We start from the raw sequence: 21,537 nt of genomic DNA, 5'->3' as shown, positions 1-21,537 counted from the left end.
GTGACCACTCGCTGGACCCCGGTCACGGATGCGCTCAACTCCAATTCCGCCCAATACGAAGGGTGTAGGCTCTGTATTGGGGGTGACTGGGTGCAGTTGTAGCCAATACCTCTTGGCATTGAAGGTGATTTCCAATTCCAATACCTAAGACATCCAAACAACGGCATTTGGTGCTATCCAATACCAATGCCAATTCCAGAGCCTCAATGTCTACATCCAAACGCAACCTAAATGATCTCGAATAAGAAATCTATTAACTACAAGAATATATGCCCTGTTCGCTTGGCTGATAAGCCATGGCTGAAAGTACTATTGGTTGATTTGTTGTGAGGGAAAAATATTGTTCGTTAGCTGAAAAAGTACAGCTTATAAGCCAAGCGAACATGACGATAGATCATATTGAGAACTACAACATTCATATAGACCATATTGCAAAGCGAGCGTAGCTTAGCTGGTTGGGTTCTTTGTGGTGGAACCTAGCCATACAAGTTCAAGGGTCCTGGATTTATTCCAGGATTTAACGGTGCTATTCTTTCAGTGGTAGGCAACATGCCCGTCGACAGCGAGACTGTAGGGTCGAGATGGTGGACTAGAGGGGAGGTGAATAGTCCTTTCTAAAATTAATCACGGCGGCTAATCGAAACAAGTGCGGAATTAAAACTATCGGTCTAGCCAAGACTACACCCCTCTATCTATGTTCTCTAGCACCTTGCAAAGATCCTAATTAAGAAACAAAGGTGTCGGGCTAGCTAGAGCTCACCTAACCAATTCTAGAAGTAAGGTCACGCAAACATATGCCACTAGTACTTCAAGCAACGATGGAGTTCCTACACATGCTAGTAAGCAAAAACACAAAGACACCTAAGCTCACTAGCAATGCTCAATAACAAGACAACCAATGCCAAATTAGAGAACGCAAATACTTAGCTACACAAACTAAGCAATGTGACTAACAAGGTTACACAAACCAAATTAGCCACGCAAGGGAGCTACTTCTATGCTACATAAGCTTGAAGGTAACTAGCAAGCTACACAAGCTAACTAATTACAAAAGCAACTACACAAGCACAATGTATATGAAAATAATTACAAGCTTGTGCAACGAGGATGCAAACCAACGGGAATACAAGGATGACACGATGTTTTTTCCCAAGGTTCATGTACTTGCCAACACGCTAGTCCCTGTTGAGACAAGCTCCAAGGTTGCCGCCGGTCCTCTTGCTAGTGGTGACCCGCAAGTCACACTCTCCCACGTGGTGTGCTTACCACAAGCTCTAGCACTTGACCCGGCTGGACCACTTGTCGCCCTTCGCGTCTCGCTTTACTAGAGTTGCTGTTCGCGGCTCCCGCGGGGCGAGCATAATGCCCCTCACAAAGCTCTTCTCCGGATCACCGCACAAGCTTCTTGCGGGCTTCGACGGAGACCACCACCAAGCCATCTAGGAGGTGGCAACCTCCAAGAGTAACAAGCACCACCGGCTTGCAAGACGGTCACCTAGTGCCACTCGATGCAATCGCACTAGAATCGCTCACTCACTCGTTCGGATAAACACTATCAAGCTAGAGTGAGTTAGAGGGCTCCCAAGCACCACCACATAAGCCACCAAGGCTCCAGTGTGCTAAGCTCTACCAAGCTGTTAGCCAAAGGCTGACCAACACTTCTATTTATTTCCCCACGGGCTAAAATAGCCGATACCCCTTCACTGGGTGTTTTTCGGGACGACCGGATGCGTAGGTCGTGTGCACCGGACGTGTCCGGTGACGCGACCGGACGCGTCCGGTCGCTGCGTCCGGTCACTGCTTGACCGCCACGTGTCCCATTCAAATGAAATAGTCGTTGCTGCTCAATGTCGATCGGACGCGTTCGGTGTGCCGACCGAACGCTGGATGGGCTGCGTCCGGTCGAGTCCAGAGAGCTCCCAAAGCTCCTCAACTACTACCGGACGTAGCACGGTCAGCGTCCGGTCAAGTCCAGAGAGCTCCTAGAGCTGCTCAACTCCGACCGAACGCGTCCGGTGTGGCCGACCGAACGCAGTACGGTCAGCGTCTGATCGAGTCCAGAGAGCTCCCAGAGCTGCTCAACTCCGACCAGACACGTTCGGTGTGGCCGACCGGACGCACCCCTGCGTCTGGTCCTCTCTAGACCAACACCTGCGCTCCTTGTCACCATGACCTGACGCTAAACAGTGATTGCTTAGCGTCTGGTCACTGCTAAGAGCCAGAGTCCGATCACCTCGGCAACTCTGCTTGCACCTGGCCAGAATACTGGACGCGTCCAGTAACGATATTGAACGCGTCCGGTCACGTTGGGAAGATACCGGACGCGTTCGGTCCTCATATCGGACACGTCCGGTCACCCTGTGACCAGCGCATTCAACTCCTTTTCTTCACCAACTTCTTCTCCTTTGCAAATGTGCCAACACCACCAAGTGTACACCACCATGTGTATGTGTGTTAGCTTTTCACAAACATTTTCCAAAGGATTAGCCACTCAACTTGCCACGCCACTCGATCCTAGCGATGATGCAAAGTTAGATCACTCGAGTGGGACTAGATGACCGATATGCAAACAAGTTTGCTCCTCTTGATAGTACGACCATCTATCCTAAACCCGGTCATCAACTTCTCTACACACCTATGACCGGTGAAATGAAATGCCCTAGGTTATACCTTTGTCTTGCGCATTCCATTCCATCTCCTCCAATGTCGATGCAACACATGCACCAACACGATCAACAATGATATGATCCACTTCATATCATCACGTGATCATATTGGTTCATTGATCTTGACTTCACTTGCTTTTCACCGTTGCCTTCGTCCATCGGCGCCAAGTTTTGCTCAAGCTTCACCACCACGCGGTCCATCGCTCCAAAGCCTCCAACTTGCCCTTCACGTTTGCAACCGGTCCATCAAGCCAAGTCATGTCTTGATTTTCTCCACCTTGATCACATGACTCAATGTCATGTCTCATGTGCAATGAGCTCCTTTATCATCACATGTGTGAGCTTTGCAACATCTCCGAGCCATTTCCACCTTCATGGCATATGTTGCTCACACACATGTACCTGTGGACTAATCACCTGTGTATCTCACATAAACACAATTAGTCCACCTAGATTGTCACTCAATTACCAAAACCAAACGTGGACCTTTCAATCTCCCCCTTTTTGTTAATTGATGACAACTCTACAAAGATATGGAAATTAAGCTCTTTTGGATTCATGTTGCTTGCCCAAGCAATTTTACCATGTGTAAATGATTTTGGACAAGTACCACAAACCCAAAATGGTAGTATTAGCTCCCCCTACATATGTGCTATAGTGTTTGGTTTGAAGCTCGCACATATGCATAGATTGGAATTGTGGGAGAGTAATTACTACCAAATGATGCTAAGGTGTATAGAGTAAACCTTTATAGCGTGATACCAATCGGAGTTACACCTTTAAGTTCATCCTTAGCACCATGGTTAGCTAGATATCACTTGGAAATCAAAGCGCTAGATACCTCGTGAGATCAACATTAAAAGAAAGGTACTAGCATTACTTGAAAAGGATACCAAGTGTCTAGCTATCATCCTATGCATGCTAGTTTTCATTTCATCAATCAAATTCCTCAACTAGTATACACCACACAAGCATGCATATTGAATTTAAAAACTTATGCAATGCAAGCAAGCACATGAATATGCACATATCAAATGCAACCAATCAAAGTTCATGAGCTTGCTCCCCCTACTTGTGTGCTTCTCTTGTCCAAGAATTATGATCCATGTCTTTTCTTCAATGTTGCTCCCTCTTTGTCCATGCCCATGTCCAACCTCTACTTCTTTATCTCAATCTCTCCCAAAGCTTTCATATATTTGTACACCCAAAGCTTTCATATCTTTGTACTTCTCTCCAAAGCTTTCATATCTTTGTACAATCTCTCCCCCTTTGTCATCAATTTCCATAAAAGGTGTGCTTCTTATTGATGCAAAGGTTTGCATTTGGGGTAGATGGTTGAAGCTTGAATCTTGCATTTTTTATGGACATTACTTGATTGTTGGAATGACACCACTTGTAGATACCACATATAGGATCTTTGACCTTGATACCAATTTGTGGGACACCTCCCCCTATGTCATAGCATGGGTCATCCATTTGATAAACTTGAGTTCTTGAAAGTGAGGGATGCATTCTTCATTTGATGATCACTTAAAGTTGAGGATCACTTGTGGAACCATCGTCTTGCATGATTGATACCATGTGTAGATGTGATACCACTTGAAAGAATTTGCTAGCATGGAACCACTTGCTGGATTTGTCAATTTTGACCATTTCTTGAACATTTGCTATCTTCATGAGTACCACTTATAGGATATCACTTGTGAGTTGATCTAGACATCACTTGTGAATTCTTGATGAAATACTTGAGTCTAGATACCACTTGAAATAAACAAACTAGATATCCATTTGCATTGTTGTCTTGTGCTTGTACTGTTATCACTATCATGAGCTTCTATGGTTGACTTGAACTAAATTGATTTGTCTAAGCTTCCAAGTCCGGTTTGAACCAATGACAAGCTTCTTCACACCTCTTACAAGGGTTATCTTGCCTATGTTGTACTTGTCACTTGTTAGCAATCCAAATTAAATCAAGTACTTGGGTTCACTAGCTCATGAACAAATTCATATACTAACCATTAGATCAACTAATCATTTCAAGTAATAGTGGTAGGCTATGAATTTAAACATTTCATTTGTTATGCATGATCCTATGAAGCATGTACTATATGCACTAATCGCATACTAGTAAGGGATGAAATGATCATGCACATTACAATGATACCTTTGCTATGTTGGAGTAGAGGATAGTCACATAGATTCCAATTCATTACTCCAATAGCAATGTGAAGTCCAATTATAAGCTTGGTGAAGACCAATAGATACCATTTTGAATTCCATTCTTCACCCATATGAAATAAATACCACTTATGATCAAGTGCACTTTCTTGTTGTGGTTGGCTTGCTTCACCTTTTGATCAATACTTGCATGAGAGCATCAATGTGAGAGTACCACTTGAAACATCATGATTATCTCTCTTTTGGGTGTTCTTGCTTTTCTTGATCAACCCTTTTGATTGCTTCAATGAAGCATCTCAAATGTTCCTCGGATCACCACTTCTATGTTAGCCTTCCTAGTACCACACTTGGTTTACCTACACATAGGCGGCAAGCCCCTACACTAGGGAGAAATGACCTCTCTCCAAGAATCATTCTTGACACTCGCTTGAAATAACTTGATTGATTGATCCAAGTGATGGACTTAACTTGATGAGTAACCTTGATTCCTTCTTTAAGTCCTTTTCTTTATATCAAATGATCTTCAATAATCTCTAGAAGTTAAACTTCATCTTCATCTTGAGTTTGATCTTGATCTTCCAATTTGAGTACCAAATATGTGCAAAGCACTCCACAATCAAATGCCCTTGTACTCTTTTCTGGTCATGCTTATAGATTATCTCAATACCAAACTTAGGTGCCTCAATTACTTATAAACATGTTTCCAACTTGAGGACCTTTCAATCAAAGTGACTCTAGATCAATCCAACATTTGTCACTTTTCTGGCAGATTTTGTACTCTTCAAAGAAAAATGTATATCTCCCAAAGTACAAATCCAAATGCCACAAAATTTAGTGGAGATGTGATTAACTAAGTTATCTAGTAGATGTAAAAAATTGAGCTTCATTTGACTTCTATATTGCTACTATATTTCAATTCTTCCACCACTATTATATGCTGAAAACTGCTGCACTATAGCTGACAAGATTCACTCCAAAACCGAAGCATCTCTTATTCAATTCTAATGAAATTTGTACAGAATCTTATACCATAAGTATATAGCATGTATCCCATTTTTTATGCCAATCCAATAAGTTTTGATCATTCAAACATGGCTAAGATAACAGCTAGCTCAGATTTTGCAATATAGGACATATTTCAACTATTGAGCTATACTTCATCAAATATGAATCAAACTTGAAACTAACTTGTTTGAATACTTCCATAAGACATATCCATTCAATTCACTTACTAAAAGTCATCTCATGAATTTATCCAACACAAATCAATCCAAACTTAATTACTAAGAAATTATCCATTCAATCATCTTATAGCAAGCAACATTGCATATTTATCCAATTCAATCAACTCATATGCACCCAAATGAAATGATCAACAAGAGATATACCTTGGTTAGCTCATGATCAATAAATTAGTAAGCTTCAATTCAAATATTTTTGAAAGCCATCAAATAATCCAATAGATTACCATAACTTGAATATGACACTTGTATGTTGATAGCACTTGGACTTCACTCAATTTTTACTTGGTACTGGGTTTGGATGTGCACTAAGCTTCATATCTTGACTCAACATATGATGATCAATATAAAATCAATTGAATCAAGTCTCCAATGCCGATGGTACCTACAATCAATCATCCACTTTTTGATGGTACCCAAACTAGTTTGGGTCCTCTCAAGTTAGGTGCAACATACTTAGGCATAGCCTTAGTATGAGTAGCGGGATGTTTTGCAATTGCAACCAATGAGGTACCATTGTCATCCTTTCTAAGCACATCATGATCATCAATTGAAATGGGATTAGAATTTTTACCTAGGGGACATGAATAAGCCATGTGTTCCCTTTCCCAGCATGAGTAACACTTTCTCTTTGTTTGAGCCTTTTCTTCCTTGCTCATATTGTGCTTCTCATTGCCTTGCTTCTCCTTGTTTGCTTGAGCCTTCTTCTCAAGCTTGTTTGGACAACCTGAAGCTAGGTGGCCCAATGTATCATAACTATAGCATCTCATGTGAGCAATCTTCTCCATTTTCTCTTCTTTGTTCTTGCTTATTTACTTTGCATCTTGATTCATCCTTGGACGTGCTCTTTCTCTTGCTTTTCCACCCCTTCTAGTTTTCTTCTTCTTTATCATCAAATCACTACCATCATGGTTGATCTTGATTTGCTCTTGGGGTGTCTTTTCTTGCTCAACTTGTGGCTTTGGTTGAGGCTTCACTTGTTGCTTCACCAATTGCTTGGCTGGGCACATAGAGGTGAGATGACCCCATGTGCGGCACTTGAAGCACTTAACATGCCTTAGCCTCTCTTCTTCTTTCTTCAACTTGAGCTTTTCTTCATTGGGGCAACCATTTGCAAGATGTCCCACTTCATGGCACTTGAAGCACATGAAATAAGAGAGCTTCTCTTGTTCTTGCTTCTTCATCTCTCTTTCATATCTTCTCTTCCTCCATCTCTTGCCCTTGATCTCGCTCTTGTTGAAGCCAATGCCACTCATGTCACCATAACTTCTTTGAGTCTTTAACATATGCTCAAAGGTGAATTTTGAGTTGTAGCACCTCTCTAACTTGTTGCTCAAATTCTTCACTTTATTTTTGAGCTCATTGTTCTCCTTCAAAAGGTTAGTCTCACAAGACGTAGAAGTAGAACAAGCATCTATTTGTGAAGAACATGGCATATCTAATAAATCATCACAAGAGGTGGATACATGCTTCTTGCCTACATCACAAGGGTTAGCAACAACATGTGATTGATCAATTGACCCATGTGATGAGCTCTCACTAGTTTTAGTTTTTCCATTGGAAAGCTCCTTAGTGAGAAAAGCATGGTCTTGTACCAAGTTATCATGAGAAACACTTAGTTCCTCATGAGCCAATTTTAGCTCCTCATGTGAACAAGTAGTAACATAAAATAGATGTTTTTGTTGTTCACATGTGTTCTTTAGAAAAGAGTTTTCAATTTTCAATTTCTCAGTTTTAGCCATCTCTTTTTCTAAAGCTTTGATCATGCAACCATATCTATCTAAAAGCTCCACATATGAATCAAGATCAATCACATTTGCATTAGATACCTTAGTGTCACCTTGTGACATGAAGCAATGTGATGTAGTTGGAGAGCTTGTAGTAGCATCATCATCATGGCTTGAGCATGAACCAACATCATCAAGATCACCACCAAGTGTGCTTGAGATAGAATCTTCATGTGCAACACTTGTGGCATTATCATCAACCTTGTCAAGTGATCTTGTGGGAGTATGATCATCATCATCACTTGATCATGAGGTGGAGTAATCTTCCACAATCACCGAATTGTGGTCATGCTCAACATCCTTGAAAGCATCTAGGCCCCTAGTTGGGTTTCGGTGATTAATGACAATACACGATTACTATGACTAACGTGTGTTTTGCAGAGGCAATTGAGTTAGGTCATGGTAATGGCAATTGATCGGTCAATCATGGTTGTCATGCCCCTACGATGGAAATCGTTTTGGTTTTCAAAGGATGGATGATAAGGTTAAGGATGGACTAGTTCTAAGTGTCATTTGGTGTTGAAGAGACACTTAGAGTAGTTTATGACTTTGTTTTCTTTTGGCCGTACTATTAAGGGGGGTATGGACTAGTAGCTTGACCTAGGTGAGTCTAGTGGGTTAGATGTGGTGCACACTTGTCAAATCTAGCACTAGGTAGCTCAGGAGTAGCCCTAAGATCAATTGGAGCAAACTTCATTCTCATATGATTTCAAGTTGGAAGTGAATGGAGGGTCAAATGACTGACCAGACATTGATCTAGTTGTGACCGGACGCTGAAGGGTGAGTCTGGTCAGTTCATTTGATCAACTGGAGCAGTCTGGTTATGACCTAACGCTGAGTGAAAAGTGACCAGACGTTGGGTGCCAGAGTCCGGTCAACTCCAGAGAGGTTCCAAAGAGGGAGTTTCCTGATCGGACGCGTCCGGTCAGTGCTAACCGGACGCTGGTCAGGATCCGGTAACTGATTGGACGCTGAACAGCGAAGTGACCGGACTCTGGGCGCCAGCGTCCGGTCAACATCAATAAGGTTCTAGAGAGCATTTTTGTGACCGGATGCATCTGGTCAGTGCTGACCGAACGTAGGTCAGAGTCCGGTCACAACTTAACGACTCTATGGCGGGGATAACTAACCAGAGCATCCAGTCACCTTGACTGGAGCATCCGGTCACCCTGCAGAGTGCTAACTCAACCTCCTAACGGTTCATTTTGAATGAAGGGGTATAAATACTTCCTTTATTCATCCAAGGGAGGTCTCTTGCCCATTTGTTCAACTAAGAAACACCCTTGAGAGTGCTAAGGAGAGCAAGAGCCTAGTGAGGTGATTAAGATTTGAGAATCCAATATTAAGGCCTCATTAGTGCAAGGAGAGTAGCAAGTGCGCATCCACCCTTCTCATTAGGCTTGTTGTGGTCAAGTGAGAGTTTGTGCTTCTTACTCTTGGTGATCGCCATAACCTAGATGGCTTGGTGGTGATTGGGAGTTTGGTGATCATCCGGCGGAGCTTGTGGATGACCCAACTCAAGTTGTGAGCGGTTGTGGGTGATTCACCATGACAGAGTATAGAAGAATCAGCCTGTAGAGAGTACATGATCCTTGCGCAGATCAAGGGGGAGCTACACCCTTGTGCGGGTGCTCCAATGAGGACTAGTTGGGAGTGGCGACTCTCTGATACCTTGGCAAAACATCATCGCGTTCCTTCTCCTCTCTTTACTTTAAGCATTTACATTTGAGCAATTCAATTCTTGTCTTTACATTCTTAGAATTGCCGTGCTAGAGTAGGATTGAAACCTAGGGTGCAAAACTTTTGTACAATAGATCAATAGGAACACATTCTAGGCACAAGGGGTGAAGTGGGTTAAGTGTAGGGTTTAATTATTGTAAAGAATTTTAGAATTAGCCCAATTCACCCCCCCCCTCTTGGGCATCTTGATCCTTTCAATTGGTATCAGAGCCTCGTGCTCCCGAATTTAGGCTTAACCGCCTAGAGAAAGATGTCCCACGGGGATGGACCTCCTCCTATCTTTGAGGGAGATGATTTTCCTTATTGGAAAATCCACATGGAGGCTTACTTAGAAGCTCTAGATGTTGGAATTCTTAGAGCCGCCTCTCAAGGTTTCCCAAAACCTAAGGATCCCACACACCTTCAAGGCGATGAAGTCAATTATGAGAAATGGAATGCAAATGCTAGAAACACCATCTTTAGAGGCCTTTGCAAAGATGTGTTTAACTGTGTGCGGAACCACAAGGACGCACATGCACTATGGTCGGACATTTGTGCGCTCCATGAGAGAACAAAGAGTAAGCGTGAGGAACGCTATCATCTTGTTTTGAAAAAGCTTAATTCATTTGAGATGCTTCTGAAAGAAAGTGCTAATGAAATGTACTCACGCTTAAATGTTCTTGTAGAGGAAGTCAATGGGCTTGGACTTACACAAATGCAACCTTCCGATGATGTAAGAAAGATCTTGAGTGTCCTCCCCATTGACAAATATGGGCATATTGTGACCGTGCTCCATCAAGGTGATCTTTCCACCGCTACACCAACACAAATATTGGGAAAGATCAATGCACATGAAATGTATATGCACATCACACCACCAGATGGCTCTTCCTCCACCAAGAAGAAAGACTTGGCATTCAAGGCTAGCCAAGAGAAGGGAAAAGGAAGAGTTGAATATGAGAGCTCTAGTGATGATGAAATTGATGATACAAGTCTTGCTCTCATAGTGAGAAGAACCGCCAAGATGCTTAAGAATCTCAACAAGAACAATGTCAAATTTGATGGCAAGAAGAAGAAGAAGTTCTTCACTAGCAATAGAAGGAAGCCAATCTCGGAGATGGATTGCTATAATTGTGGAGAACTTGGTCATCTCGCACATCAATGCCCCGAGCCAAAGAAAGACAAATACAAGAAGAAGTACAAGGGCAAGAAAGATGACTTAAGCAATGAAGATGATGATGAGAAGAAGAAAAACAAGCCATACAAGAAGAAGGATGGCAAGAAGAAGGATTTCCACAAGAAGAAGAAGAATGGCAAGGCATACATCATCGGTGATTGGCTCACGGATATTGATTCATCAAGTTGCTCATCCGATGATGATAGTGAGAATGAGAAGGTGGCCGCTATTGTGATTGACTCTTCATCATCTTCACCGACACCACCACCATCATCCTCCACACACCTATGCCTTATGGCCAAGGGTCAACGAAAGGTATCAAATGATGATGATAGTAGTGGTGATGCTCATGCTAGCAATGATGATAGTGATAGTGATAATGAATTTGAATCACCTTCTTATGATGATCTTGTCAAGTTGCTTAACCAATATACTAAAATTATTAGAAAGACAAGAGCTAAAAATGAAAAGCTAGAACTTAAGAATGATTCACTTTTAGCTAAATATGACATAGCGGAAAAAGCTAGTGTTGAGCTTAGAGAAGAAAATGAAGTTATGTCATCCAAACCCAAGGAGCTCAAATCTTCTAAGAAGGAGCTTAAAGAAAAACATGATAAACTTGAGAGGATACATAATGAGCTCATCACTAGCTAAAACACACTAAAAGAAGAATATACAAATCTCAAGAGCAATCATGATAATCTTGTTGTTTCTCATGATCTATTATCCAATGAGCCACATGATGCTACTAACCATGTTGTTAAGATTGATATAGCTACACCATGTGATGATTTGATCATTGAGAGCATTGAGCAAGGTTCTAGTAGCAAAGGCAAGCAAGTGGTTGAGTACGACAACTATGATGAGTATGTCAAGATCAAGAATGAGAATGAGAAGCTCAAGAAAGATCTTGAAAAGCTTTCAACCACCAACACTATTGTGATAGAGAACCTTGACCATGATAGTGATCTAGCTCTTGAGAATGAGAAGCTTAAGGAAGAGAACAAGAGACTAACGAAGGAGAAAAATCATGATGAACTCAAAGAAGAGAACAAGAAGCTCAAGTTAGAAAAAGAACATCTCAAGACCGGCTTAAGCAAGTTTATAAGAGGTCAACATCTTCAAAGTGAACTACTCATGAACACCGTCATGAAGATGGATAGAAGTGGAATTGTGTATTTGGCACATCAAGAGAAGAAGGCTCAAGCTCAACACCAACAACAACACAAGTCAAAGCCAAAGCCAAAGCCAAAGAGGTGTTTTGAGTGTGGACAAGAAGGTCACTTTGCCCATGAGTGTCAAACTCCACCACCACAACCCTTGCCCAAGCATGGTAGACCTTTTGCTTTCAATGCTCATTACATGCTTAGAAAGGACTCTAGTGGTAAAATGAAAGTCATGTTCTTAGGACATCCCAACAAGAATGGGCCTAAGAAAATTTGGGTTGCAAAGTCACTTGTTGAGAAAGTCAAGGGCCCTCAATAAGTTTGGGTCCCTAAACAAGCTTGATCTCTTGTGTGTTAGTGAACTACAAGACCAGTGGAAGTCATTGGATAATTGATAGTGGTTGCACTCAACATATGACCGGTGATCCTCATATGTTCACCTCACTTGATGAAGAAGTTGATGGTCAAGAAAGAATTACATTTGGTGATAATTCAAAGGGCAAAGTGAAAGGATTGGGCAAAGTGGCAATATCAAGTGATCATTCAATCTTAAATGTGCTATATGTTGCTTCATTGAGCTTCAACTTGCTATCCATTGGTCAATTGTGTGATCTTGGCTTCCAATGCTTGTTTACCGAGAAGGAAGTGGTTGTATCTAAGAAAGATGATGATCAAGTTATATTCAAGGGATTTAGATACAACAACCTATATCTAGTGGATTTCACCTCCGAAGATGCTAACTTGAAGACATGTGTATTCACCAAAACATCACTTGGGTGGCTATGGCATAGAAGACTTGCTCATGTTGGGATGAGTTCACTCAAGAAGCTTATGAAGAATGAATTGGTGAGAGGGTTGAAGGATGTGAAATTTGAGAAGGACAAGCGTTGTAGTGCATGTCAAGCCGGCAAGCAAGTTGCAAACACTCATCCTACAAAAGCTTTCATGTCAACAACAAGAGTGCTAGAGCTTCTTCACATGAACTTATTTAGACCAACAACTTACTAGAGTTTGAGAGGAAATCTTTATTGTCTTGTGATTGTTGATGACTACTCTAGATATACATGGGTGTTCTTCCTTCATGACAAGACCAAAGTTGCATCATGTTTCAAGAAGTTTGCCAAGAGAGCACAAAATGAGTTTGAAGTAAAGCTTAAGAAGATAAGAAGTGATAAGGGAAAAGAGTTTGATAACACAAACATTGAAGCTTATTGTGATGAAGTTGGGATCAAGCATGAGGTCTTCGCAACATATACTCCTCAACAAAATGGTGTAGTTGAGAGAAAGAACCGGACACTTATCACACTTGTAAGAACAATGCTTGATGAGTACAACACACCCAAAGCTCTATGGGTGGAAGCTATCAACACCGCATGTTATGCATCCAACCACCTATTCCTTCAAAAGTTTCTTGGCAAGACACCTTATGAGTTGCTCAATGGGAAGAAGCTGGACGTCTCATTCTTCTGGGTGTTTGGTTGCAAATGCTACATCTACAAGAAGCGGCAACACCTAGGGAAGTTTCAAAGATGTTGTGATATTGGTTTTCTTGTTGGTTACTCATCAAAGTCCAAATCATATCGAGTATTTAATCATGCCACCAGCTTGGTTGAAGAAACATATGATGTGGAATTTGATGAGTCTAACGACTCCCAAGGAGCACAGGAGAATCTTGATGATGTTAGTGATGAACCATTGAGGGAGGCTATGAAGAACATTCCGGTTGGAGACATCAAGCCTAAAGATGACGAAGATGATGTACAAGTGATTGATCCACCTTCTTCATCAAATGTGCCACAAGATGGTGATAAAGATGGGAGAGTAAAAAATGAAGATACTTATGTCTCCCATGATTAAATGGTGGCACAAGCACAAGATGTTGATGCTCCACAACCTCCCCCTCAAGTGGTTGATAGAAGGAATTCACCTCTACTACAAGCTCATCCACAAGATCTCATCATAGGGAGTCCTTCAAAGGGTGTAATGACTCGCTCTCAAAAACTTGCTTCATTTATTGAACATCACTCTTTTGTCTCTTGTGTTGAACCTAAGAATGTAGAAGAAGCTCTTCAAGATTCGGATTGGATAAATGCCATGCATAAAGAGTTGAACAACTTCACTCGAAATGAAGTTTGGACTCTTGAAGAGCGACCACAAGGTGCAAGAGTCATTGGAACAAAGTGGGTGTTCCGCAACAAGCAAGATGATAAAGGTGTTGTTGTGAGGAACAAGGCAAGACTAGTTACAAAGGGGTTCTCTCAAGTTGAAGGGTTGGATTTTGGAGAGACCTTTGCACCGGTTGCAAGACTTAAAGCCATTCATATCCTCCTTGCATATGCATCGCATCATGAAATGAAATTATATCAAATGTATGTTAAAAGTGCATTTTTAAATGGATTCAAAAATGAACTAGTCTATGTTGATCAACCTCCCAGGTTTGAAGACCCTAGATATCCTAATCATGTTTATAGGTTGTCCAAGGCGCTATATGGGCTCAAGCAAGCCCCAAGAGATTGGTATGAGCGCCTTCGGGATTTCCTCATTGAGAAGGGCTTCACCATTGGGAAGGTCGACACCACACTATTCACCATGAAGCTTGATGGAGAAATCTTCATTTGTCAAGTGTATGTTGATGATATCATCTTTGGATCATCAAATGAAGATTATTGCAAAGAGTTTGGTGAATTGATGTCAAAGGAGTTCGAGATGTCAATGATTGGAGAGCTTACATTCTTTCTTGGTTTTCAAGTCAAGCAAATGAGAGAATGGATTTTCATCTCTCAAGAAAAGTATACCAAGGATCTTCTCAAGAGGTTCAATATGGATGAATGTAAGCCAATCAAGACACCAATGCCATCTAATGGACATCTTGACCTAGATGAGGGAGGTAAAATGGTTTATCAAACTCTCTACCACTCTATGATTGGTAGCTTGTTATATTTAACCGCATCTAGGCGTGACATCATGTTTAGTGTGTGTATGTGTGCTAGATTTCAAGCTAATCCTAAGGAAGCTCATTTGGTAGCCGTTAAAAGAATCCTTATGTACCTTAAGCACACACCAAGCATTGGTCTTTGGTATCCCAAAGGAGCTAGATTTCAATTAGTTGGCTATTCCGATTCGGATTATGCCGATTGCAAAGTTGATAGGAAAAGCACATCTGGAGGGTGCCATTTGCTTGGTAGATCACTTGTGTCTTGGTCCTCCAAGAAGCAAAATAGTGTGGCTTTGTCCACCGCCGAAGCGGAATACATTTCCGCGGGTGCTTGTTGTGCACAAATACTTTACATGAAGCAAACTTTGCTAGACTATGGTGTAGTTCTAGAAAAGGTACCTCTTTTGTGTGACAATGAGAGTGCGGTAAAGCTTGCTAATAATCCGGTTCAACACTCTCGCACCAAGCACATAGATATCCGCCATCACTTTCTTAGAGATAATGTTGCTAAAAATGATATATCACTAGAAGGTGTAAGGACCGAGGATCAATTGGCGGATATCTTCACTAAACCGCTAGATGAGGCTACATTTTGTTGGTTAAGGAATGAGCTCAATGTGCTTGATTTTAGTAACTTCACTAGAAAATGAGCTTGTGTTGTCCCTTGCATTGCATTGTAATATACAACAAGTTTAATTTTTGGTAATGCATTTAGGGCTTGTCTAACATGGTTAAGATAACCACTGAAAAGCGTGTGAAGAAGCTTAACCTTGGATCAAACTTGACAAGCAACTAGAATTACTTTCAAGTATTGCATTGCATATGCATGTGTGTTGTTTTGTCATTTCCTTTCGATTGCCCTTTTATTGCCTATTTTCTTAAAAAGAATTATAGCCTAAGGCAAAATACTATGAAAATTTTGAGGGTTTGAGAGAGGTCACTCACATTAGCCCCAATTGGTGTTTATTTGGGTCTTATTGAAGTTGGGAATTGATTGGGAACATGCAGCGCGAAGGAACATTGAAGATTTGCTGAAAAAGGGTGACCGGACGCTGCACCAGACTCTGGATTCTAGCATTCGGTCAGTTCACAGGAGGTGAACAGAAGCGCAAAGGTGTGACCGGATGTGGAAATAGTGATCTTCCTATGTCCGGTCAGATGGTGGTCCTACGTCCGATCAAGCGAAGAAGATGTACACAGGATCGACCGAACTCTGGCTATGTCCGATCAAGGGTAACTGGATGCGTCTGGTCACGACTTGAGGGGTTTTGGATCTCTCTGTTGTTGACTGGACTCTGGGTGGCAGCGTCCGGTCGTTGCCACCGGAGCATTCGGTCAGTAGAAAACGTGTGGATCCCGATCTCTTCTCGTTTCCTTTCCTAATCCAACACAGGTGGCCACCATATTAATCTATACGCCGCGCGCCTTGATTACCCTAATCTCACAGCCGCTGTGCCTCCGCCACCTCAACCGCGCCCGCGTTGACCTCGCACGCCTTCGCCGCCACACAATCGTGCCCGCGCCACCACCGCAGTGCCGCCTGACTACGCTCGAGCCGCCTGCCCACGCCGCCTAACCACGCACCGCCGTGCCGCACCTCCCTCGCTGCATCCACATCGCGCTCGTGCCCTAGCACCGCCGCCTGCGTCTCCCTTGCCACAACACCATAGCCATCATGCTTCTTGTTGTGCCCTAGCCACGCCTGTGACCACCTCTCCACTACATTGCCCGGTCGCCGCACTACCTCGAACCCTAACCCTAGACGTTCGATTGATGATTCCGGTGGTGCCCCATGATCCGTTCCACTACTGATTCATCGCCGGGTCATCTAGATTTGTCAGGTAGCAGGCCATCGCCTCTAATTTTGTATCCATTGCTTGCTTCTTAGGGTTTCATATCTCTAGATGTATATTGTAATTATTCATATATCTGATCTATTCTATCGTGTAGTGAGTTGGTGCTTTTGTGGTTCTCTTTGCAGTTGTCAAGGAACTTGGGGCCAAGCCCGCGAGTACGGATCGAGGCCAAGCCTCGCGAGTAACAGTTGGCAGTTGATTCTTGTCCGTGGCAGTAGTTCTTTTCAGCTCCAGCAATGGCATGTGTCAAGAATGTTGGAGGTGGTCCAGGTGATGAGGATCTGAGGCCTCCGCCTCGCTTGACTACTCAGGAGAAAGGCAAGGCCAAGAAGACTACGACGAAGAAGCAAAAGCTCATCGATGTAGAGGCTGAGAGAGCAGTAGCAGCTAAGCGTGCAGAGAGAGGAGGGCTCGGAGTGGTGTCCATATTGCAGATCAGCTTTCACCAGCTCAAAGGGCTGCCGTCGGAGGGTTGAGAGTCTTCATGGTAGTCAAGCTAGGACTGTCATGCTTGGAGGATGGCATGTCGCTATAGAGGAGAGTCAGCCTTAGGGGGAGCCAGCGCAGCAGCCACAGCCACCAGTGTAGTCAGAGGATACTCAGCAGGCTAAGCAAACTGAGTAGGTAGAGCAGACCGAGGAGACAGAGCAGGCACGTTAGCCATAGCTACGACACTCTAGTCGTACTCATGCTTAGGTGAGGCCAAGGCCAGAGACATAGAGGAGGGGTTCTCGTCTACCACCTAGACCACAGGGTCCTCCCTCGGTGACTCACCTTGACTTGAGGGCAGCCACAACCAAGCAAGTGCAGCAGCTCCGCTTCATGCAGTTTGAGGACTGGTTTCCACCAAGGTGGGATGAGCGTGCTTCAGAGCACTTCTATACACCACTGCAGGAGGATTTATATTAGGCATATCTTAATAGTGGGGTTGCATTCAGATCTCAGAGAGTTTGCTCTATTGAGGCACTTGTAGGAGCAGTAGGCAAGCATATTCATCCCCATCTATCATATCTGCCAGGGTTGACAGACCTACTTGGATGGACTGGCCGATATGTTCCATCATGGGTCCATGAGTTCTACTCTTCACTTTGGATTGACCCGGGCCACATGTTCATACACTTTCCAATCAGAGACCGTGACTACAGGCTGCAGAGCTCGAGGGTTAGAGAGATTGTCAGGATTCCAGAGTCACCCATTCGCCTTCACGAGGTTTTCTATGGTCAGACAGAGCCTCCTAGACGCCCTCATGGCGGTCTTGTACCTCGTACAGATCTGGTCCGACCATGCTTCACTGAGTCATTCAGCGAGGGGTCGAGCAGGACACCTAGAGACCTCACTACAAGAAATGTATGACTTTTTGACATATTTAGTATGACAAAAGGTCATAATGTCACTATATCATCAGGTTTATGACATTATATTTTAGGCATATCGACTTAGTGACAATAAAAAGTTGTATGTCACAACAAATGTCATACAACTAGTCCAATTCCATCCAATGACGATATTTGCTACGTCATAGAGGTATTTTCTGTGTCATAAAGTCTAATTTACAAATGCCATCAATATATGACAGACTTTGTGTGTCACAAAATAAGTTGTTGATCTTTTTAAACATGGATGTCCATGTTGGCATGTTCCACAGTTGTGTGGTCGGGTGGGTCCATATGCTTTCTTATTTTCATTGTTTTTCCCAATATATATTAGTCCATGTTATCTATATTTCACAGCCCATGTTGTAAAATGTGGTGCTTTATTTTATATATAGCCTACTACATCAAAAAAACTTAAACAAAACATGTAGCCGCGATGTGAAGAGGGGTCGCTAAAAATACCAAAGCACCGGCGGACGGTTGGTCGTTTAAGACTTATAGTCGGTCGCAATAAAAAGTGTATGCTTCTATTGCTTAACAAAATAATAAATAAACATTGAGTGGTTTTCTGATCATGTGTTTAATTGTTCATTTCTAAACTCAAACTAATAGATTTGTGATACGAAAAGGATACGTAGAAAAGCAAAGTGGAGAGATAAAAATGAATAGAGATATACTCCCTCCATCCCAAATTGTAAGTCATTCCAAGAATCTTGGAGAGTCAAAGCTTCTCAAGTTTGACCAAAATTATAAAAAAAATTACAAAAATTTATGACATCAAATAGGTATACTATAAAAATATAATTAACAAAGAATCTATTAGTACTTAGTTGGTATCATAAATGTTAGGGAAATTTTGCTGCACGACACCGCAAAAATACATAATATGCTGACGGACACCGCCAAAACGAGAATTTGCCCAAAGACACCGCAAATTTGTGGTTCTTTGCCCCTACACACCGCACCAATTATTTTAATCATTTCTCAGATTTGTGGAGAGAGAAGGTGGGTGAAATGACTCTTTTGCCCTTGTCTTCAACCTCCGGTTGGTCATTGATTTTTGCTGTAACACATCGCTGCCGCCTTTTCTTCTCCGGCGAGGTCTCGTCCTGCTCCCAGCACCGGCGAGCCCGCCGCCACTTAGTGCAGCGTCGTTGACTCGTCACCACTTAGGCATCTCGTGGTGGGCCGAACAGGGAGGCGCGCACGCCGATGCCCGACGGGTACCCTATCTCCGTCGCCTCGCTGCCGTCCGCCTTCTGCCCGGCGTACATGAACCCGAACGTCCCGACGATGGCGCCGACCTTCCCGGCCGCGGACGATATCCCGTGGCACGTCGTGCGCAGGTGCGCCGGGAAGATCTCCGCCGGCAGGATGAAGGTGGTGCTGTTGGGCCCGAAGTTGGCGAAGAAGAAGGTGAAGGTGTACATGAGCACGAGCCATATCCGGCGCCCGGGGCTGATGAGGCTGTCGTAGAAGGCGGCGATGACGAGCATGAAGCCCATCATCATGGCGAAGCCGAGGAACTGGATGGCCTTGCGGCCGACGACGTCGACGAAGGCGATGGCGAACCAGTAGCCCGGCAGCGTGCCGCAGAGCGCGATGATGGCGTGAGCGCGGCCGATGCGGTAGGTCTCCTCGAGGGCGCTCATGGTGCGCGCCCTGGGGACCCACCTGACGTCGCTGAAGATCTTCTCCTGGAGGATTTTCTGGGAGTAGAAGACGACGTCGAGCACGAACCAGCAGGCGACGCCTTCAATAATCTCATTAATTTGATGTCTTTTGGTGTTCAGCGGTGGCCGCTGCAGAAGACAATATTTTTGCAGGATCTAAGTGGCTGATGGTGAAGCGGTGGTGGACATTACAGACGACCGCTAACAGCTGCAAGTAAGTTCTGACAACACATTCGAGCATTCGAGAGTTTTTTGCTCTGCAATGGTAGCAACTAGCGGTGCCCAGAGCTTAATAAATGTACTACTTGCATGAATATCGGTTCTGAGTTATGGGAAATATTTTCTTAAAAATAATAGTTCCATGCATATAGTTATTTCTGGATGTTGTATAGATACTGACTCATATTTTTGGATGCTGCACAGATGCTAAACTGTCATATTTTGTCTGCTGTACAGATATGGAACTCATATATCTCTGTGATGTAGTTCATGGTGTTTTTGTCCAAATTTCAGGAGAATAAAATAAAGTTGATTATGCCCTCGTAGCTGGTCCATATGCTCCAAACAATGGAAGAATGAAGAATGGAAGAAAGAATATCGCTGCTGCTATTCCCTTTGGCCGTAGGAAGTTGTTTAAAAATAGAATGTGATCAGATATTTGTTTTTTTTTAACTGAAACATGATCAGATATTTGTTATTGTGGATTTGGTCATAATGAAATGGGAGTGGATATGGATAATGATGCTTTGAATGGTTGATTATGCTTTGGGTCTGAACGTGTTACGTGGGCTGGCCTTATGCTTGGGCCGTTTGAATGCGCTCAATTAAAATATGTGAAAACTGGAAATGGATAAAATATAAACGAGCTCAATTGAAGTGGGCTGAAAATAATATTTCAGAAATCTAAATGGGCTGAAAAACTAGAGAACAAATGCGGTCAATTAAACTGGGCTAAAAATAAAATTTCAGAAAGCTAAATGGGCCGACAAACCAGAGAATAAATGGGCTGCAATTTCAAAAAACAGGTCGAACAATGTTTTTTGGCCTGCTATATGTTTCTCAACCACATGGGCCTTAACAGGCCCTATTTCAATCTTATGACATTTATTGGCACAGGAAACCAATGTCATATATATTTATGACATTAAATATACAAACGTCATATAATAATTTTGTGACGGTGGTTTTTTGACTTTTAGATTTTCGTCAACCTAATGTCACAAATCTTAAATTGTGACGTAAATTTCATATATTATGACATGATAGAACGTCAAAAAACCACACGTTTCTTGTAGTGCCTTACTCTTATAGCTAGGCTGCTTGATGCTATCATGAGGAGGACCCTGCTCCTAAGGATGGGTTATCACGATGGATTGACTTGCATTCAGTTATGGTTGGTGAACTCTCTGATACAGCAGACGGTTTTTCATAATTGGGATGTCATTCTTTCAGAGATGGAGAACACTCTTGCAAAGGGGTTCAAAGGTCACCGACAGTTGCCCTATGCTCACTAGATCATATTCCTGATTCGCAAGACAGTTATAGTGAAGTCTCCAGAGACGATGGCAGAGTATACTGGTGCTACTACTGAGTTTCCACTATATAACATGACTCAGATGCTCCGCCACAGTACAGCGACGACACCTAGCCAGCCATGCCATCGCCTAGAGGTGCCAGAGACTGCAGCCCAGCAGGATGAGATTATCAGGGGCATTGCAGCGATAGATGAGGAGCAGCTAGATGCTCAGTAGGAGGGTGTGGTTGAG

At 42.9% G+C, this 21,537-nt stretch overlaps 1 protein-coding gene across 1 annotated transcript; it reads right to left on the bottom strand.

Moving 5' to 3' along the window:
* Nucleotides 1-19,267: 19,267 nt before the first annotated feature.
* On the bottom strand, nucleotides 19,268-19,750 carry LOC136489274 (probable inorganic phosphate transporter 1-5). Its single transcript, XM_066485961.1, has one exon. It carries the CDS (start codon nucleotides 19,748-19,750, stop codon nucleotides 19,268-19,270), a length of 483 nt encoding a protein of 160 aa, XP_066342058.1.
* Nucleotides 19,751-21,537: the final 1,787 nt, after the last annotated feature.

Source organism: Miscanthus floridulus, chromosome 10, assembly GCF_019320115.1.
Source record: "Miscanthus floridulus cultivar M001 chromosome 10, ASM1932011v1, whole genome shotgun sequence".
In the NCBI taxonomy this organism is placed as follows: Eukaryota; Viridiplantae; Streptophyta; class Magnoliopsida; order Poales; family Poaceae; genus Miscanthus; species Miscanthus floridulus.
The sequence above is the reverse complement of the archived record's forward strand: the minus strand, read 5'-3'. Positions and strand labels throughout refer to the sequence as shown.